Genomic DNA, 22190 nt, shown 5'->3' on the forward strand with positions numbered 1-22190 from the left:
TTGCTTTGTTAGTCCTGGATTGGTGTTCTGCAGTCACGTCCAGTTTTGGTTATGCCTCTGCAGTGTGAGGAGACAGCAAAATCTCCAAGAGAAGCAGAGTTTGGCAAAGCAGTCACTCAGGTGCTGCTCTCTTCTCTGTGGTCCAGAGCCTGCTCTGGGCCATCCTGCACCAGAACAGACAAATGCATGTTGGCTGTTTTGCCATCCTTGCTTTGCCTTTGTTCCCCTTTGGCTGAGATGCCACAGTTCAGGTCCTCAAGCAGAAACCACAAAGAGGAAGAAGCACAGGTGATTCCATGTCAGGTTTCTGACTCTTGGATGATTAAGGCATATGCATGTACCCTAGCATGAAAATAGGAATACACAACATGAAAAATTCCAGTTACTGATAAGAATAAACTTCCAGTTTGAGCAAGTGTTTTTGAAGTTACATGCACTGAGTGAAAAAAAAGTATACAGGAAAAAACTACCTGTCTGTAGTTTTATTTTGATCATGAAGATGGAATAGGATAAAATCTTAATTCTGGGATTTTCTAACTGTGGAGCACCTGACTTTTTTGACTACTTCCACAGCTTTTAAAAAGTGCTTTTTGTGCAACAGTTAATCACACACCATTAGTGCTGCTCAAGGTTCTGTGGTAAACTCTGATCATTTATTGCTTTGAGTTTGGTATTTCAACATGCCAATTGTTAAACCCTCAGTCAGAGCCATTTGAAAATGCTGAGGGGGAAGAGGTGTCAGTTTAGCATATCTGTACCTTGAAGTATGTAATCTGGTCCCATTAAAATTAATAGAGCAATTCACATATTTATGTTCCATTTGTGCTGAAATGTCAGCAATTTACAAGATTATAGAAGAGATAAATTTGTATAAAGAAGATGCAAGAGACGGTAGCAACCTTGAAATGGCTTGATTCAGTGGTGATAATTTACTCTTTCTTTTTTTTATTGCTGTGTTCTGCTGAGATGTACTTACTTTTACTGTTTACCTGTTAGTGTTCCTTTGTTGTTTGCGAACCTGGAAGAACAAGAAACAACCTGAAGAAAGGCAGGAGGAGGAGAAAGATGTTTTGGGTGTTTTTTTTAGTTTACTTTGGTCCAGAGACCTTACCACTGGGTTGTGGTAGTGGTGGACTGCATTCTGGAGCTTTGGGACAGCTTAGAAGGAAGTGCTATATGTATAGGTTACTAAACAGGAAGGAGATGGGTTTAGGTACCACAGAGAGGACCAGATGGCTGCACACATCAGCTGTATTGTAGTTTGATGGCTCTGAGTCTTGGTTGTTGGTGTTGTTTTTTTCTTTAATTAATAGGAAAAGATACCAGTGCCTTCCACATCAGCGGCAGCTCATTTGCAATGGAAGTAAAAATAAATTAAGGAACATGGAAACTATGGTGGGGAGGGGAGAAGGATTACCAGCCAGGACAAAGCATAAAAACTGTTATAAATCTGGATGCTGAACTTCGATGTATTTATCAAAATAAGATTATTTTGTCTCTAAGTTCATGGACCTTAAAAGAAAAGAAAACCCAAAACCAATAGAATTCTGTTGGTTGTAAGCCAAAAGCAATTTTTTTCTACCTTTTGTTTCTAGAAAGGTGATTTTTAAATATATTCCTGCTTTGTTTTCATTATAAGGCTTTGTTGTGACCTCCTTGAAAACTCTGAAGCAAGCAATATTGTTTAGGAGCTTTTGTAGCTTAGAGTTTAGAGCTGGGCCAGATTTTTTATGCAGCAGCTTGAAGTTGTGTTCTTGCTTAGGGCATGCTTAAGTGAAGAAAAAAGGCTTTTGTTGGTTTGATTTTTTTTTCCCCTGTTTTTTCAACTATAAAGATAAATCTTTAGGTAAATGTCACATTTGATGTTAATGCTTCTCAAACTGTAGAACCCCAGAAATTTGTGCTCCTCTTTCTTACCACGGAAGGCAGATACGCAGGTGCACAATCTGCTCTCGGTCAGCATGAGAAAAAATGGTTGGATGATGCTGGAGAAATGCTAAGATGAACCAAATAAAAAGGGAACAGCTCTTGTTGCTAAGGTGCTTTGCATTGGAAATCCTGTTCTAGATGAAAGAGTTACCCTTAGTTTGGTGGAAAATTGCACACCACAGTATGGAAGACTGATTTTAATCATGAAAGAGACACATAAGGGGCTCATTTCTACTTTGTGAAAGAATGAAATATAGAAAATTCCAGCCTAGGGCAGACCTGGACACAATACCCAGAGGGAAAGTGGTGCAGGGCACTGATCCCACACAGCACAGCTGTGACTAATCTGTTTTTGGGGCTGTGTGCCTCACTGCTTCCCCTAATGGGAGCAGGCCTTGTGGGGATAACCCTTACGGAGAGCCAGATTGAGTATTTGTGCAGTACTGGCTCCCTTTACCCATTAGACATGAGTAGGGGGACCTTTTCCACCTCTGTGCTGTCACTACAGACTCCCCAGTCATTCTCATTTGTTAACTCTTCTATACTGAGGTAGCAATAAACAGAAAAACAATAGAATGGAGTAAATAGGCTACTTGTTTAAGCCGATTTGCTAGCAGTTCCTCAAATTCGGATTTTAAGGACTACCTACTCAGTAGTTTACACTTTATTGAAGCATAAGCTTAGTGCCTACTTCTGACTGGAAATCCTGCCTGCTTCTGTCTTCTCTCTTTCACTGACTTGCTGGTACTAGAGCACAGGGTGGATGGGAGAGCTTGAGTGATCTGAACTTCATGCAAAGACCATGTATCTGAGCCCAGATTTTAAATTACTGGCTCTTTTTCTTGCAGTCTCTGATCTTTTTCTTGATATGCTTGTGGTGGTTTGTTTTCTGATGTTTCTCACCCGGCTGCTTTTCAGGTGGTGGGCAGGGGAATGGCAGAAATGTTCTACCACGTGTGGCCCAACCGGCCAGAAGAAGAGAACTGTGCTTTGCATCCAGACAGTGGGATCTGATGAGCAGGCACTGGATTTCACAGAGTGCCAGCACCTGCTTAAACCAAAGACCCATCTGTCATGTAACAGAGATATCTTGTGCCCATCTGACTGGACAGTGAGCAACTGGACTGAGGTAAATTCATGTCAGCTGACCTATTATAGTCAGCATAGAGCACCAACCACCTGCTGTTTTGCCTTCCAAAATTTATTGCAAAAATAGTTTTCTGTTGTTTCATGTGTTCACAAATCCTTTATGCAGAAGAAAAAAAGAAAGCAACCTTGCTTTCTAATGACTTTGGGGAGTGTTGCATGTTAACTTGCTGAGCTTTTAGGGACTCTACAACATAGAGTGCTTAGTGCTGAAGAGTCTGTGTGAGAGCAATGGCTGCTGTGGGCCAGACTGGAAGGGGGATGGCTACTGTCACCTCTGTAGGTCAACAAAGAGTTTTTAAATTCTATACATTCATATCTCTTGAATCCAAGACTCTGCCTTTTTCCCCATAGCTTTGGAAACATGTGGGAATTGTTCAAAGCTGCACCAAGAGAGGTTCAGGTTGGACATTGGGAAGCATTTCTCTCCTGGAAGGGTGGTCAAACCCTGGAACAGGCTGCCTAAAGAGGTGTTTGATGTCCCCAGCCAGTCAGTGTTTAAGAGAGCATTTGGGCAATGCTCTTAGCAGCATGCTTTGACTTTTGGTCAGCCATGAAATACTCAGGCAGTTGGAGTAGATCATTGTTGAGGGTCCCTTCCAGCTGTAAATACTATCTTCCCTTCTTTTTTGAAGACTCTTCTCTGATCTTTCTCCTCAGTCTTTTTTTTTTTTTCATTAGATTCACTGCTATGAGAACAGAGTCACATGCTGAACTAAAAAAATCTTGTAACTGCACTGGATTGGTTTATACTCACACACCATCATCACAGAATGTTGATGATTACTCAATTAACCCTCATGTTTTAAATACCTATGAAAGAATAAATTGAGCTTACATGACTAGTGGTACAATTATATAGGAATGACATGCTGCTGGTGCTCATGTGCTGTTGGATTATATTTACAACTTACTGACAGAAATACATTTTTTCACCTGCAGAAACTGTAGAGAGAGTGTAGGACAGGCTATTTGACCTGTGTAAATGACAGGAGCTGATGGATCTATCTACTGTGAGGCTATTCTGGTTGCTTTCCTACTCCTGTTGCTGCAGAGCTGATTTTATTTTCCAGCTGTGAACAACAGAGTGCCCCAGCAACACAGAGTCACTGGTGTTTCTATGCCCTATGACCCAGACTAGCTCTAAAATGAGTTACATGTGCCAGGGGCAATGAAGTCCTGGCAAAAGGAGAGTTCATCACTTCATGTTGAGCACCTGGTTAGGCTTCCTTGCATCCTAGGAAGAATTCTTCCAGTAGGTTTGTAATATCTCCATTCCTACTCAACCAGTCATCCAGCCTTAGTATCTCAAACCAGAGAAGTGTGATTTTACAAAATCCTGAGTAGAGTGACAGCTGCTGAAGGCATGGCTGTACTTGTGGGCTCGAGGATAAAAAACATCACCAGAGAGCTGGGTCTCCTTAGCTCCCAGCACCCTTTATAAACAGCAGTGCTCTCCTTTAAATAGAGGCCAGGTTGGCTAATTAAGTTCAGTAGTCTCTAATTGAGGAGACATGCTAGAAGCACTGGCAGCAGTTCATGGTTCTACTAAGACCAAATGAAAAATCCACTTCATAAAGTCAGTGAGGGTCTGTGAGCTGCAGAGAAATTACACCACAGCAGGTTTGTGACACTGAGCAGCACTGAGCCAGTCAGGTGTGGGTTTGATTCCAAATTTTTAGTGTGTTTTTATATAAACCTGGTGGAGAAGGTATTGTCTAGATAACTTTGTGAGTCAGTGAAGAAATCAAATTCTATCATATTACTTTGGTATTTTCTCTTTATCATGTAGTCTTTTTTCACTACTATTTCCCCAAGGTGACATTTACTGTCAAAAAATTGGAAAGAGCTCCATGGGAGCAGAACATCACTAGAATGAAAGGCTTGTTCTTCAGGAAAAGCTTTGTAATTTATTATTTGTCATGATGTTTCTTTATTATAAACAAATGCCATCTGATACTTCTGTGCAGTGGACTGAAGAAGGGGGATACATTAATTCTGTTTAATTTACAGTGCACAGTCACTTGTGGTGGTGGAATCAGGACTCGTAATGTCATTTGTGCCAAAAATAATGATGAGCCATGTGATAGTTCCAAGAGACCAAACTCTAAGGCCCTGTGTGGTCTTCAGCAATGCCCTTCTGCTGGAAGATTTCTGATGCCCCCACAGGCACCCAGAAGAGGCAAGATCATAATCAGAAAAACAACTGCTGATCCTGAACAGAGTTTTCCTCGCAGAATACCCAGACCAAACCCCAGGTTCCATACAACAACAAAAATACCCAAGCATGAAAGTGTAACTCCCTGTTTGCCTACATCCTCTGGTTTGGTAAATGTCTCAGGAAAAGAGGGAGCAGCAACCAGGACATTACAAAATAATTTTGCTGAATCAAGTGATGTTTACAATTACCCAGTTGTTTCTACTGAAAATAGCTCATATCAAAATAATACTTCATGGCCTTTTCATAACAGCTTAAGTACTAAAATTATAAGCCACAATGAAAACACTACTAAAAGTGAGCCAATTTCTACAGCAGAGAGGGAGATGCAAAGAAGTGAGGACAGTCCTGTTTCCTCTTTTACCAGTAATCTAGAAATAACTTCCAGCTATGATTACTTAACTGAAGAATCTGACAACACTGATGGGCCACTTGGAGTCAGCCAGAAAACAGTTGATCTCGTTTACAACACACAACTCAATCCTGAAATCAGGACCAGAAGCACAAGCTTGGACACAGCCTCTCCTGTCACTCAGAGTGTGACAGCATCTCATCACCAAGGCCCTTCTGTGCTCGATCCTGTTAGCAGAGCAGCACAAGGGCTGGCATTTCCAACAGCAGCAAACTCTGTCAGTCTGCAGGTTGATGTGCCTGTTGTAGAGGTAACTACCCCACAAGCACTGGTTACAGAAATGCCCACAGAACTGGGCCATGCACCAAGAGATCAGACTGATGGCAGAGAAGAAATAAAGCTGCCTGACACCATAACTAGCAGCACACAACCCTCAGCTCTCAAGCATGCTCTGAACAGCCAAAGTGCAGCATCTGAGGGTGTTGTAATGAATGTCACAGACAACAGCCACGTAATAACATCCAGCAGTTTACCCAGTGATGCCTACTGGATAGTAGGCAACTGGAGTGAGGTAAGTTATTTTTTTCTCATAAGTGGAGAGTGTGAAAAGCTGTCTGAAACTGCTGAGAAAATGAAGCTTCTTAGTTTGTCCCAATTTTCTGAAATCAGTATGAAATACATATGAAATACTTACTGCAAAAAAGAAGTGGTAACCTAGGATGTCTAAGATTAGGTTGCATATAGAGGATGAATATAGTCATCACAGGGCCTTGCCATATTTTACAGACTTTTAATACCCTTCCCACTGTAAAGTTTTACTTTTATGTAAAGAGAGTCCCTTTTATGCTAATGGATTTTATGTTCTTATATATTCTTTATATTCTATATTCTCATTATACCTGAAGTAAAAGATGTTGGTGTCTGAACTAATCATCTCATTTTCCGTGGCCTTCTTTTATCAAGCTAAAGAGGGTCAGATCTGGAAACCTCAAAGCACTGATCTGCCTCTGTGTCTCGGTATCAATGGAGAATGCTATCAAAGGTCTCTTTCTGTGTTCTGTTTGCTCTTGGGTCTGCTGGGAGCGATTCACAATCATAGAAATGCAGAAATTCAGGGCCCAGAACAACAGCATGAGATGAGTAAATGTATCCCATGTCAGTGGACGCATATTGTCTTAGTTTGAAAGACAGGTGTTTGCTAAGGAAAGCAGAAGCCTCCCTTTGAACTGAAAAATGTGATCCTTCCTTCCTACAGATTATTATGATTTTGAAATTAAGGGAGCTCTCAGGCAAAGATGTGGGGATAGGAATAACAGTTCTTTACTAGTATATCTAACAAGACAAACAAGAACAACAACAGCTATGAAATTACCCACAAACAGAACAGTAACTCAGTCCCAGTGTTTTTTGGCTGCAGGCACCTTTTCCCTGAGCTGCAGTTCCCGGTGCTGGGGCGGGCAGGTCCCGCAGAGCTGCAGGAGGGCTGGGGGTGATGGCAGCGCTGTCCCAGGGGGAGAGAGAGATGGAGAGAGCTCTCCGCTCACGGTGTGGGTCCTGGTGCTCAGAAGAGTGCTGGATGGTGGCAGGTTACAGCGAGAAGGCAGCAGGGCAGGGTCTGACAGCAGTGAGGATGGCTCCTGGTGCTGGGATGGCAGCGATGGAGCTGAGGTGGCGATCGTCCTTCTCGTCCGAACTCCGTGGGGAAATGGGGAGAGCCAGAGCCTTCTGTCTGCTCTTCTGGATGTTTGGATATCGAGGGGTTTCCCTCTTCTCTTCCCTCCCCCTTGCCACCAGGGCCCAGTCAACAGGTATCTTAGCATGGCAATGGGGAAAATTCCATAGAGGGCAAAGGGAAAGAACCAACCCCCAACACATATCTAGACTTCTGAGATCATGCTGGATGCAGACAGTGGGTAAGACCCCTGCTCTGTCCCCAGTGCATCAGCACTTGTTCAGGACATGCCCTCCTGATGGCATTTTGAGCTTTCATCTTGTGCCTTACTGTGAGAATGGCCTTAGCTTCCCATGTTCCAGTTCCCATGTTCTCTAGTAGAGACAGGTGAAGCATTCCCTCCTGCACATACCCCTGCTTTTACATCTGCTTGGGTGCAATACCCTGCAAGAAATCATCAAGGGAATGGTTGTGGCCCCAAGCCCCCACAGCATGAGCAAATGCCTGTCATGCAGGGATGCTACAGTCTGTCCTACTCATTCATTATCCACCTTGAAATATCTTCCTTATACATAGCCAACATCTTCCATACTGAAAATGAGGATTCTCTTTTTTTATATGCAGACTGCAGAGGAAAATTATCTTCTTAATAACTCTTTGGGGGTCTGACATCTAAATTATTTTGAGATTTTCCTTGTGTTTTCTAAATATCTGGGGACTTTGTTGTTCTTGCCTCAGTTTCAGCACATTTTTTTAATCAGTGATGTTCATTGTGGACCATTGTATGCCAGTGGACACATGGCATGTAAAATCGAATAATTACTATATTTTTTTATTATCCTCTTTGCTAACACAGAAATGAGATTTGTCTTGTTTGAGTCTGACATTCACAGAAGCTTTTCTTTTTGTTCGTGACTTTTAATTAATTTTCAGTGTACAGTTTTCTGACTTTTTTCTGCTATTCCTGTTTGCCCATCCTTAGTAAAACATTGAATCTGGTTTTATATGACACCTCTCCAAAGCACTGGTATTTGAAGACCACTGCACCTACCCTGATGAACATCTTGCTGTGCTTTATCTCTTTTAGTAGCTGCCAATATCTTGACATTGTTTTGCTCTGTAGGAGATGTCCATACCCATAAATAATTAGTGCCAAGAGTAGTGATAGTCACTGAGGTGGAAAGGTGTGACATGTCCCATAACATGGGCTGGCACTTGTCCCCTCAAGAGAGAGCACTAATTTGAGTAGGGAAAAACAGTGCCTAATTAACTTTTACTTCCTTTCCTACTGCTTTCCTGGGCTGTCTGGGCTGTCTCTTGTCCCTTACTAAGAGCTTTCTGGGTAGCAAAAAACAATACTCCACTACCACCAGATCAGCTCATTCTAGTAACCCCTTTGCTGCTGGTCAGGTAAGGTCACCTGCACTTCATCCCTCTGTGACTGACATCTACTGTGCCAAGGGGAAATCTTGGTTCCCAAATGACAAAGGGAAAAGCATTATGTCTTCAGAAACTTACTTAGCATCAAACAACAGTCAAGAAAGCTAAGGCTTTATCCTAAAACCATTTGAAATATCATGCCTTTCTCTCTTGACCTGTGCCTGCACACAACAGGATTTGAAAGAATTCCGCTGTTCCACCTTCCTCAGAGAAGAACATAAATTTTCAGTGTGATCTGCATCATCCATGGAGCCATCTTTGCTCTTCTCACGTGTGCTCAGAAAGGGGCTTTAGTCAAAGACTGAGCATCCCTTCTGTAAAGTCTTGATGTTGTCAGACTGGTATAGCAGAGCTGGGGAAGGCATCAAGCCGTCAGAAAGCAAGACAAGGGCAGTCTGTCCTTTCAGTCAGAAAAATTGTCTTGGGTAGCTGGGTGTGTCACTAGGCAAAACTGAGCAATGGTAAGCAGTTTCCTTTAACAGGACCTTTGTGGCCACTTGGACACATCCCAGGAATCACCATGAGATCAAAAATTTCCAGTGTTCATTTTTTTCCTGCCATAGCTTCAGCTAAAACTTCCTTATTTTTCCAAGGACACTTACTCAGTGTTCCATATTTAACTTTCCCACTTCCATGCAGGGAGTTCAAACCACAGCATTTGCTCTCTTCATTGTTTTGCTGACTTAATCCAAGATTATTTATACTGTTTCTCATGCCAGCTACTGGCTGCTTAGTGTTTGTTGAATTTGGCTCTACATGTATAGTTCACTGACCCACTCTTTCTAAGACAGAAAAAGGTAAATGGGTGTCTCTAACCACTTTTCAACCCCTCCTGCTTCAGAATACAATGAGAGTGTTTGGGGTTTTTTTTTTGTGAGGAGTGTGAACTCTGGGGATATGGACTGGGATAATCAATATTCTCTTTCTTCAGACACAAAAATCCTCCCAAATGTTGGAAATACTCAGCCATATCCTGAATTAATAATTTAGAGAAACATTTTCCTGTACAGTTTTCCTAAGATTCTCACATACTCATTTATGATTTTCAGCATCATGCACTCAATTAGCTGACTATCTCATCAACAGTATTAGGGCTAGAGAGGAAACAATACTGGAGATTGGATGCAATTACATTTTACTTTGGATCTCCAAAGATAATAGAAGAAAACAGTGGAACAGTTGGTACAGATTTAGAATATCTTGGTAAGCAGGAGTTTACCAAAGAAAATAAATGCACAGTATAAATCAGGATTGGTATAGTTGTAAGAAACCAAAAGAACCCCTTTTTCAGAATACTAAGTAAAATTTAGGTGAACTTCAAGTCTTCCTTTGGGTATCTCTGATAACATATATCATCTAAAATGTCTCTAGATATTTATATTTAGGTTCCAGGATTGTTTCCAGAATGATGTGCTAATGTTGAGTTTGCCCTTGGGTTTTCCTGTTGCCCTTGTGCAGTGCTCTACGACCTGTGGCATGGGGGCTTTCTGGAGACGTGTGGAGTGCAGCAGCAAGAACACATCTCTCTGTCAGGACATGAAAAAGCCTGATTCTGCAAAGAGATGTTATCTCCGCCCATGTGCTAGCTGGAAAACAGGAAATTGGAGCAAGGTAACTTCATTCAGAGCTGTGTGTGAACAGTAAGCTTGCAAATTTCAGTGGGTATGAAATTCTAAATACCTCATTTTTAAAACAATTATTTACTCAGTGAATGCATGCATGATTCCCAGTTGACCATTCAGCACTAATTTACTAATTTCCTGACCAAGTTATATCTGGAAACACATCTGCTGTGAATTTTGTTCTTCCTTTGGTGGGTTGTGCTCATTAACTCTTGCACCTAGAGCCAAAGCAGGAGTCACTGCTCATGTTCTATGGAGATGAGAGGGCAAAGCTGTACATAGTTGCTTGTGGCATCTTTTTAATCTCTGCCTCAAGGGGCATATCCTAATTTTAAAAAAGCAGTGGGAATTTGGGAGAGGGAGTTGTCATGTTCCTATTTGCCATCCCTTGTCACCATCTCTTATACAACATGGTTTGTTCCCATAACATCTAAGTTTTACATTAAAAAAAATATTGTACTAGAGAGAATGCCTGGTACATGTAGGATTCTGTTTGGTCCTAGTTTTGTACCCATGGCCTGATCAAGGGACAGAAAAATGTCTAGGGTGCTAAGTGGAACCCAAAGAATTGTGCTTGAATCACATTTTGGTATTTTAAGCTGTGTGAAGAACACCTGTAAGGACTTTGATGACTTCTTGAAACGTTTTGTCTTCATGAAGTCTGAAAATTGAGTTTCAAACCACAGGCTATTTTTCAAGACTAAAAAGAGATAAACTACAAAATTCTGTTTTAAATATTGTTGATTTAATAAGGAAAAAGTTAGGTGTCTCAAACTTTGCCAGTACAGATCATTTCTGTGGACAATGTTGTTGTCAGTGGGCTAGAGGGCAGATTGATACAAATAAAAGGTTATAGTTACAAAACCTGTGTTATTATTGAGGTCTTAGACATAAAATTGATTTGTGCAGGAATTATATGCCTCTTTAGAAAGTTCAGGAAAGGCCAAGGCTTTACATAACTATATTTAAGCCTTCGAAATTAATTTTAAAAGATACATAGACGTCCTGCCCTCCCAGCTGCAGCAGGGCAATTTCACCTTTACTTTTTCTTCATAAATGTCATTGCTCTTACAAGAAGTGAATGATGTTCATGTCACAAAAAATAGCTAGCAATCAAGTTTAATGATAAAATATAACAGGAAGCAATTTTTTAAAAATATCAAACTAGTTATGAAACAAGTTTGAGGCAAAAGGCTTCTTCTATCAGATTTGTGTTAGCCTCCTAATTTTCCATCATGTGAATTATACAGATGTAATTACAGTTCATATATAAAAATGGTTACATTTTGCTTGCTTACAAGTGGCAATTGTGTTTTGTTACTAATTTCAAACATTTTTAAGACATGATGTCACAGTAAGATGGTTGGGTTCCCTGCTAGTGCAGTAGAGCTTATTCTGTTCTTCTACTCTCATTTAATTTTTCTCCTCCCCTAAAAGAAAGGTGCTTTGGACTAAATCTTAGAGTCTGTGTTTAATGCCAGATATAATTTGCATGTATTTTGAGACAGTCATACTCAGATTCTTATGCAGTCACTTCTGTCCACTGTTTCTATCCAGAGAGACAAAAGCCTGTCCCTTACCCTGTGGACAAGGGTAAAGATTCCCTTTCTGTCCATCTCCTAGAAGGAAGTATTACATTCAGGTTCCTTGCTCAGCTAAAGGATGCTTATTTATGCAAAGGAGAAGAGTATCAGTTGCTATTGCATCATAGTAGTAAAGGTGAAAGGTGGTCTGAGAAGCTTTCAGTGCTGCAGTTGGCTTTAACTGGCTTTAATTCTGCTTGAAGATGGACCAAGACATAAACTTTTTTTGCATTTTTCCTTATCTGGAGTAATAAATTCAGTTCTTCCTCAAGAGCAGGAAAGGTCCTGAATTTTGGTGCCTGTAGACAGGACCTGGTGATGCTGCATGAGGCTTGGAAGAAGCTCTGTCTAGAAAAAGAAGACTGGAAGGGTTCACTTAGCTCCTGTCCTCAGCAGAGCTCTAAGCTGAGCAGTGATTTCACAGGCTGTGAGTGAGGCTCAGGGTGCCTCTCTCTTCCCTCCCATCCTCTCAAATTGGGGCTGCTCCTGGTGTATGAAATCTCCTGGTGCCATGCAGGTGCAGAGAAGGTGAGGGTGGGAGCTGCTACTCACTCCCTTTCTCTCTGAAGCAGCTAAGAAACTGAAAATATATATCCGTGCACACAGAATCTATTTTTTGTATTTATTGCATTATGACTTTTTCACTGTGACGTTTTTGGAATGAGGTGGCAAAATTTCCCAATTAAATACATATCCACATTATTAATGGCCGTAGCAGTGTAGCAGGGGAAGTACTTACATGTTCCAGGCTGCTGTGAGGAAAACCACAGTGTTTAAGCCTCACAACAGATTGGTGTCACAGTAAACTGGAAATTCCTTCTGTTCAGGATGCTCAAAGCTCAGGCTGTCCTCCTGCTCTGTGACTGGGGAAGGCCCAGCCCCTCAGTGAAGCATCATGTGGAGATGTGTCCCTCTCTGTTTTGTGTACAGTGCTCTGTGAACTGCAGCGGAGGCTTCAAGACCCGAGACATTCACTGCATTGATGTTCGGGAAAAGCGGCTGCTCAGGCCTTTCCACTGCCAGTTACTCAGCTATAAACCACAGTTCAACACGAGCTGCAACACAGAACCTTGCTTGCAATGGCATGTGGAGCCCTGGAGTGAGGTACTGTTCTTTTAAAGGTTTGTGAATCAACAGTTTCCTTTCGGGTAACAGTGGCTGTTGGATCCCGTGCTGTCAGGTAAACTTCTGCTCCAAGGAAGGCACACATCTGGTGAATTATTGTGTATGGCTACAGCAAAAGTCAGCACAGGTGTTTGTAAGGCTTTACAGCTTCACAGAATCATTCTTAGGATTGTGTGTGATTTTCAGCTGGAGCTGTAAATTACCATATCCTGAAAGGGAGAAGCAGATGGCCTGGAAGAAATTTCTTCTGGATTATCCTATTAGATCAGTAAATGTAGTTCATTTAGATGAATCCTTTCTGCTGCTGTTTGAATGTTGCCTTCTCATTATGGCAAATTCAGAAATTTCCTTTACACTTCCAGACTGAAATTTTATGGAGCAAAGGCTTTGACCAGACGTAAGATAAATCTGACTTTTGGGTCCCTTTGTAATATAAAACTGTGCCAACAAACTCAGAGGCAGCCAGGCACATATTTATGTCAGCTAAAGCATGTGGCCTGATTATATTTTAGAATTTAACCCCACTGAAAGCAGCTCTGGAGAAAGTGTCACAATGTTTGCAGCCCTGTGGACTTGATGCTTAGGGCTTTTAAGGGAGGTGATCACATTTTCTTTAAAGGGCACTAACAAATCACACCTAGAGGAGACTAGGGTGTGCTGTCAGAGCAATCAGCAGGGGTTGGAAAAATAAAAATAGCCAAATGATTGCATTTGTTCATCAATTAAAATACTTTATAAAAACAGTAGTCCAACCCTGGCAGTTGTTCTCATGGTAAGGACACTGGATAGAAATGGATTGAAAAGGTTCATTTATCAGATGTCAGATATATTGTTCTGTTCATAGGGATGCAATTCCTTGTAGGACACTAACAATGCATTATTCAAAGTATATTTGATACCTTATTTCATATCAGAGTATGAAATTCTTTCTGTGTTTCAGGCAGACTCTACTACAGGCTTAGTGAAAAAATAGTAAAAAATCAGTGGATAAGTAGTTTCAGAATGTGGACAGAAGAATGTTTAAAAAATAACTTGGGTCAATATTTTTGTATGACTTTTACTGCCAAAGAGTTCAATTATTGTATGGATTGAATTTTAATGTCCCCAACCACCTCATAAAAATGAGATGCTGCATCTTACTTATGAAGTTGTTCTGTCCTCAGTTAATATTACAGATTAATCCTGCAGATATATGACTTCTAATCTAATTCTTGTTAGAGATGCTACTGGTGTTGGTGATGCTGTTGAGCAGTTCTGTGTTGCCTGTTCTGTGCAGCCACTTCTACCCTGCCCTTTAGTCCTTCCAGTAGTATGTGCCAGGAGCAGATTTTCCCTGTGTAACAGCTTCTTCTCAGTCTCCTTCCAAGCACAGGAAGTAAGTGTCTCAGTGCAGAGCTTTTCTTCATGTCTGGGCTTCAGGACCTGACGTGCAGTCTGGCCTTTCTAGTACATCTTTCTAAACACATGGGCCTTTGACCCTGGGTTCTGGTTATCTGTAGCTCGACTCTATTTCTAAATGAACATGTCCAACCATCTCTGTGGTCTGTTTCTGGTTTCTCATCCTTTCCCACCCCTGGCTGTGCCCATCTTTTGCCAGTGTTCGAGGACGTGTGGTGGCGGCTGGCAGAAGCGGCACATCTCCTGCCCACGGGAAGGGCACTGTGACTGGACCAAAAGACCTGATGCCATTGCATCGTGCAGCAGGCAGCCTTGCACACAGTGGATTCACCAGGCCTGGAGCTTGGTAGGTTTCCATTTATTTCTGTTTTATTTCTTGTCATGAGTGGGCCATATTTGGTCGTATTATCCACTAGTCTCTGAACCTCAGTGCCTGTGACAAGCACGGTTTCTTGTCCACAGCTGAAGCTGCAAGAGAAGAACTTCTGAAAACATTACGGAATGTTTCATAGCCAGACCATGTCGGTTCCTTCAGCTACAATAGCCTTCAGATATTGTAGCTTCTGCTTTTTGTTGCTGTATTAGATATCATTGAAGTCTGGGATTTTTATCTTGTCTAAGAACAATGGAGTTTTGCCATTAACACTTTTCCATTGCACATTTGAAATTTTCTACCATTTGAAGCTATTTGAGGGGATCGGGTGATCCTCCAAACAATTTTGGGGAATAGGGAGTATTGTACTTGCCCACACAAAGAGAAATTCTGAATTTTGACCAATAGCCTCTTACTTAGTACCTGGAAATCTTGACAAATACAAGGTGTATCTTTGGGGAGCCTTCCAGTATCTGCTATACATATTTATCTATAAAGAAGCTAGTATATCTAATAAACCTTTCCTTCCAGTTTCCTTAATAAACATTGCATACGTTACAAATACTCACAGCAGAATGAAATATTGAAGGAATGCTAAAATCAGGAGCCACAGATCAGGAAACATTTAACATTTAACTCCAAATTTAAATAAATCAAGAGTCTCATTTAACAACAGAAAATTCAGTGGGTTGGTTTTGACACATAGCCATTACATGGGACATGACTATAATGTAATGTAGAGTTAGTGTAACACTTGAATATGGAATTGAAGTGCACAAAATAAGTAATAGAATACCAAACATTATAGCAACTATTTTACTTATTTATTAATCCCATATTGACGTATTCATTACTACTTATACGTAATAGAAGTATTTTAAACATCAATAGAAAGTTGTTGCAAGAATTCCTAAGATCTTTAAGTGTACCTCACACTGGTACTATTGTGCTTCATGTACAGAGATACACATTAGAGAGGGGATAATTTGCAGAAAAATGCAAAATGTTCCACTTCTGTCTTCATCTCTTGTGCTTTTTTAGCTGACATTCTCTGTCTGCTGAATTCTTTATCTTATTTATCTGCTGGCACTATTTATCTGTAGAGAAAAAAAATTAAAATTAATTGGAATTCTCAGATGCTCTGGAAAGTCATAAGAATTTCCAGAGCTGGAATAACTGGCGAATATTTGAAAAGTGTTTGGGTTTTATGGCCTTCTGTGTGCAGCGAGAACAAGCAGCTGGCAGTTCTTTTGTGGTCATAAAGAAAGGGTAACCTCTGTTTAAAAGCAAGGAAAGAAACAAAACCTTATTGGCTTTTTAAAAAATCTTAGCTTGGTCATTTATAGACCTAGCACTGCAATTTGTTATTCATGTTTAACTTAGATAGTCAGAAAACACAGGAAGCAAAAACTGTCCTAATTTGTACGAATTTGGTTTACGAGTCTCTTACATTGTAGAACTGGCATTGCAAATTATCCTTTTCCTCCTCTGTAGAAAGCAGTCCTCTCCTCCTACTTGCACATTCAAAGATGCTGTATTTATACTATTTACCCTCTACTGTATCCTGTCAGATCTAGCCACAATGAACCATGGAGGTGTCTGGGTGGAACATAGAGTGCTGTCATGCCATTGCTTCTGGATCACATAGCAGTTTTACCTTCCTGTCACATCACAGCTCAAATATTGCCATATTACAAAATTTCCATGTAAAATATATTTATGTATGTTAAAATTACTCTTTCAGTGTTCTGCTTCTTGTGGAGGGGGCATTCAACAAAGAGCTGTGAAGTGCATGAATACAGAAACTAATGAAACTGAAGATGACAGTATGTGCATGGAAAAAGCCAAGCCCACAAAATACCAGAAATGCAATCTGCAAGAGTGCAGGAAAAATACAGGTAGAGTAATATACTTGCATGAAACAGTTTTCTCCATTTGTGCTGAGATTATGCAAAAACTGGGAGCTGGCTCAATCTGTCAACTTATTCTGAGTAATGTGGGCTCAGTAATTACAGGTCACCCTGGCCTGCTTCTGCTCAATTGGCAGAACCACAGTGTTGTCTCTTCCAGCACTTCTGGCCCTGTGTTGCCATGATGGGGAGTGCAGTCTCTGAGCATGCATCCCTAATTTATGATGACACAACTAAATTAGTAAGTCTCCTTGTATTGGGCTGTTTTAGGTAACTCGGGCTGCAGTGAAGGCTGTGGAAGGACACACAGTGAGTCCTAACAGATGCCATTTCTTAAGATAGATCCCTCTATGGAAGCTGTATATTCTGGAGTGGGAGTGTAAGCAAGCAAATTCCTACAGACACTGTAAAAAAATCAGTGTCCCACAGGGTGAGACTGTCCAAAATCAAGAGGTGGAGAGAAGTACTCTTGTGAGTCAGGGTGTCTTGAAGGCCCAGGAGCCCTGCTGTGTACATGGTTAATAGCCAAAAAAAAAGAGGCTTTGGGGACGGGGGAAGCTTATAAAAGGATGCACATCTTTACGTGCAGTCTATGTAATGCTGTATCCAGCAGATACTGTCAGATAAGAACAGCAACAGCACCACAGCCCTTCTAGAGAAACTTTCAAAAGCCTTTTGGAGGATGATCTTCTCTATTAGTCAGTGCCAAGGGTCTAATCTGACAGTGAGGCAATGGTTTGAATCCTGAGGGCAGTGCAAATCTGATGTGCTCTTGAGAGTGGTGCATCACTCCTGCTCCTGTTCAAAGAGTTTTAGCACATGTTTTGCCTGGGGGTGGATTGGTCTGCTTATTTCCTGTCCCTCTCATGTTCAGGAAGACAGATTCAGATAAACACTGCCTACAAATATTAGTAATAGTTACTTCTGTGGATAAAAGCTCAAGTGGCCTGTAAAACATAAGAAACACCCTACTGGGTAAGCACTGGTTCATGCAGCCCACCCTTATGTCTCCAACAATGGCATTACAGAATTCTACTTAGAGGGAATTCAGGAGTTTGGTGCTTTCCTGGGATTCATTTCCATGATAGTACTCCAACATTCCCAACTGACATATACAAAGACTATTAAAAGTTCTCCATGTAATGCCTTTTTATTTAAGCTTCCATTAATATGTTGCAACTCTTTTTGATGCTGTGATGCTATGAAAAAATGTCTAAAGCTAATCTGGACCTCCCCTGTCTCAGCTTCAGGCCATTTCCTCTTGTCCTCTCACTGTAGGTGTGACAAGGTAGGCTGACCCCCACCTCACTACAGCCTCCTTGCAGGTAGCTGTACTGTCCCCTGAATCATCCTTCTGACCCTCCTGTGGATGGGCATTACATTTGCTAATTTCCAGTCAGCTGGAACTTCTCCAGTTAACCAGGACTGCTGGTAGGTGATTGAGAGTGGTTTGGCAAATTCTCTCACCAGTTTCCTCGTTACTTTGGGGTGGGTCCCATCTGGGCCCATGGACTTGTGAGTGTCTTAATTGGCAAAGCATGTCTCTAACAATCTCCTCCTGGATTATGGAAGCTTCATTCTGCTTCCCATCCCTAACTTCCAGCTCTGGGGGCTGGATATCCTGAGGACAACCATTGAAGAGGTTCACAGTGTGGTGTGAAAAAAAATTGCTTTAATCTGTTTTAAACTACTTTATACAAGTTTCCATTGAATTTCGCCAGTTGCACTGTTGAGGGATTTGCTGGAGAACAGCCTTGGTAATTTGTCATCTTTCTTCTTTTGCACACCTTGTCTTCTCGCAGCTGCGGACCTCCAGCTTCTAATATATGGCTAAATCTGGCCCACCTCAGTTCATTACAGACCTATCAGCATGGTAGTACAGACAGCAGCAGTCCCTGCCATATTCTGTTGTGCAGGAATTAAAGCATAGCCAAGCTGAACATGCAGTTGCAAGTGCATTGTCTGTGTTCTCCTGCCTGCCCTAGCTGGCTGTGCAGCGCCCTGCCAGCCCATGCTGCTTGTTGTAGGGGCAGTTACAAGAATGCAAAAGTACCAAACTCAAATTGTTGTTCTCAGGCTTTCTCAGGCAGTCCTTAGCAGCAGAAAAGTCAAAGTGGAAAACATAGATCAGCTGTGTCTGCCACAAAAGTAAAGTCTCATTGAACAATCATGAGTGCTGTATTTTCCAAAACAGAAGGTCATGTGTTCAGTAAAAGATCCTAGAATTCCAGAGTGAGGTCAAGCTGACGCATAATACAAGGGAAGGGAAAGCCACCATAAGTAAGACCCATAACAAGCATGGCCATCTGGCATAAAGCAGTTCAAAATTCTAGAAATACTGTGAGTGTGACAACAAAATACACCTAATTCTTGTCATCTTCTTCAATACAGGACTGCCCTGCAGCAAAGACCAGCTGTCAGTTCACTTCTGCCAGAGGCTGAAAGGCATTGGCAAGTGCTTGCTGCCATCAATACAGACTCAATGCTGCTTCACGTGTAGCCAGCCCCTAATTCGTAACAAAGCAAGACATGGGGATCAGCGAGGTTTCAAACAACAAAATTATACTAAATCTAGAAGAAAACCACCTCAAAACCAAGAAAACAACAATCAAGCAGCTTGGCACTAGCTGTTTTTTTCTTGTTTCTTGTTTCTTCTGTTTATCGGTTTTATGTTCCTTACTTTTTTCTGAACTATCCAGCATGAATGGAAATCTGTAATCAAAACTGGGAATACGCATCACTTGGGGTTTAAGTCATAATTTACTGCTTCATTTTTTTATCTGTAATAGTCCAAAATTCGTCACATGATTTTCAATGTACCATCAGCTAGTATTTCTTAGGCGTGTGTAGACACTAGAAACAGGCTTGCAAGAATTTTCTGATTTTTTGTAATGAATGTTTAACTTGTTCTTCCATCTCTTTTCCAAAATCCACTTAAAACACAGAGCACTGCTTACTCAACAGTGTTTAGTGAAGGTGACCCTTAGGGCAATAGACACAGACCTGTGCCATGGGCCAGTTCTCTTTATGCTCACTTGCCTTTCTTTTTTAGGAATCAAGGTGAAGTGGCAGTGTTTCTCTAAATGCACTGCTCACTTCATAAATTTAAAAGCAGAGTTTTGTAATATCTGTTTAAGCTAGGCAGGATGAATTGAAACACTGTTTTTTTCAGGAGAAAAAAATCTTCCCTTGGTATACTTGACTGCACCTCTAAAGGATACCTCAGCCATAACCTGTTCTTGACAGTTTTCTTCTGCCACAAATGTCTTGCTGTAACCTGGAAACCCCGAAACATATGGGATGTTAAGTTCCAAAATATGTTTTAAGCAGCATTTCTTGGTACCACAAAATCCAAGCCATTTGCCTCTACCACCTTAATAGTTATCGAATCATTTAGGTTGAAAAAGACCTTTAAGATCAAGAAGTCCAACCTCGAAACCATGCCCCTAAGTGCCATGTATGTGTGTCTTTTACACATTAGGGGAAAAATCAACAATATCTTTTAGACAGTTTTATACACTCCATTTGATAGAATGATTTCAGCATAAAGAAAAATCTGGTTTTGCAGATCTTTTGTTAGACAGGCAGTAACATTCTTATGTTATTCAAATGTGTCATGCAGGTATTTCAGCTGGAAATTTCCCATATACGTTTTGAAATCAATTTTACACCATCAGCATAAAGGCCAACTAACAGCTGGAAACTCTGGAATTCACACAGACATTCAGTGGTAGAGCTATCCTTTCATCCAGTATCTCCTAGTGAAGCATATGCCCACATTCACAAGACCACTCTACCACCTCACTCACAGCAGACTTTCCCCCAGTGTAAATCCATAATCAAAGTGGAAATTCAGGGTTCCTGGAACAGGAGTCTGAGGCCCAAAGTAGTGTCTGCATAGCTGTCTTAGTTTGAAAGACAGGTGTTTGCTAAGGAAAGCAGAAGCCTCTCTTTGAACTGAAAAATGTGATCCTTCCTTCCTACAGATTATTATGATTTTGAAATTAAGGGAGTTCTCAGGCAAAGATGTGGGGATAGGAATAACAGTTCTTTACTAGTATATCTAACAAGACAAACAAGAACAACAGCAGCTATGAAATTACTCACAGACAGAGCAGTAACTCAGTCCCAGTCCCCTTCTGGCTGCAGGCACCTTTTCCCTGAGCTGCAGTTCCCGGTGCTGGGGGCGGGCGGGTCCCACAGAGCTGCAGGAGGGCTGGGGGTGATGGCAGAGCTGTCCCAGGGGGAGAGAGAGATGGAGAGAGAGCTCTCCGCTCACGGTGTGGGTCCTGGTGCTCAGCAGAGTGCTGGATGGTGGCAGGTTACAGCGAGAAGGCAGCAGGGCAGGGTCCCACAGCAGTGAGGATGGCTCCAGGTGCTGGGATGGCAGCGATGGAGCTGAGGTGGCGATCGTCCTTCTCGTCCGAACTCCGCGGGGGAAATGGGGAGAGCCAGAGCCTTCTGTCTGCTCTTCTGAATGTTTGGATATCGAGAGGTTTCCCTCTTCCCTCCCCTTCCCCTTGCCACCATGGCCTGATCAACAGGTATCTTAGCATGGCAATGGGGAAAATTCCATAGAGGGCAAAGGGAAAAAAACAACTCCTAACAATAGCACAAGCCTCAAGCATGAGGACCACTAGCCAAATAGCATATCTGTTCAGCTAGTGAAGAAAATGCCAAAAGAAACTTCAGGGAACCAAGACAGGACCCTTTGAACAAAGCTGGGCATTTTGAAAGGAGCTGGACAAGAGCAGACCTTTAGATTTCTCTGGAATTCAGTAGGATTTGGATGCTTTGGTTCCTCTAGCTTTTTTGAAAATCTCAGATTTGCACCCTACTTATGTTACAATTTCAGATTGCAGGGAAATTCACATTTTATGCAGTGTATGCCAACACATTTTATTCAGTGTATGCCAAGACACATGGTCATGAATCCAAGTGTCACTTGTGGTGACAGAATTATGACTTGCAGTAAGTAGCTTTTTTTCTAGACAGACATGAAAGTTAATAGAAGTATTTCAGCCTGGGTATAATGTGTTAACCTAATGATGGCCACAAGTGAAATTGTCATTTTTCAAAGGTTTGTGTCTTTTGGCTAAGGACTTACTTCTACACTTGAAGTCTCTGGGAGTTCAAAATATGCAGCATGGTAAGGTTAGATTTGCTAACCTCTGTGATGGCAATATAACCCCAGTTTTAGGTGCTGATAAAACAAAATCCACTGTTAAAAATGTGGTGCTAGGTTAACAGACACGGGGATGACTTGCAATGGTGCATGTGCGTGCATGCACACACTCTTACAATAATATGTGTCTGTGGTATTGCTGGCCAATGCCAGACATGATGCTTTTTAAGTTTCACTGAGTTTGCTCCTCTCCTTCTGGAAGCCCTTTTGAGCAATAGATCTGGGCAGTTCTCACTC

The 22190-nt window shown here is 41.5% G+C and overlaps 1 protein-coding gene across 1 annotated transcript in view; it reads left to right on the forward strand.

The window, feature by feature from the left end:
* ADAMTS12 (ADAM metallopeptidase with thrombospondin type 1 motif 12) overlaps positions 1-19395 on the forward strand; it is a 142107-nt gene extending 122712 nt beyond the window's left edge. Inside the window, exons 18-24 of the mRNA XM_062513206.1 lie at positions 2848-3058; positions 5089-6216; positions 10216-10368; positions 12893-13066; positions 14685-14831; positions 16603-16756; positions 19160-19395. Of these exons, the coding sequence (XP_062369190.1) occupies positions 2848-3058; positions 5089-6216; positions 10216-10368; positions 12893-13066; positions 14685-14831; positions 16603-16756; positions 19160-19395 (2203 nt within the window). The remainder of the gene's footprint in view (positions 1-2847; positions 3059-5088; positions 6217-10215; positions 10369-12892; positions 13067-14684; positions 14832-16602; positions 16757-19159) is intronic.
* Positions 19396-22190: the final 2795 nt, after the last annotated feature.

Source organism: Cinclus cinclus, chromosome Z (genome assembly GCF_963662255.1).
Source record: "Cinclus cinclus chromosome Z, bCinCin1.1, whole genome shotgun sequence".
Classification (NCBI taxonomy): Eukaryota; Metazoa; Chordata; class Aves; order Passeriformes; family Cinclidae; genus Cinclus; species Cinclus cinclus.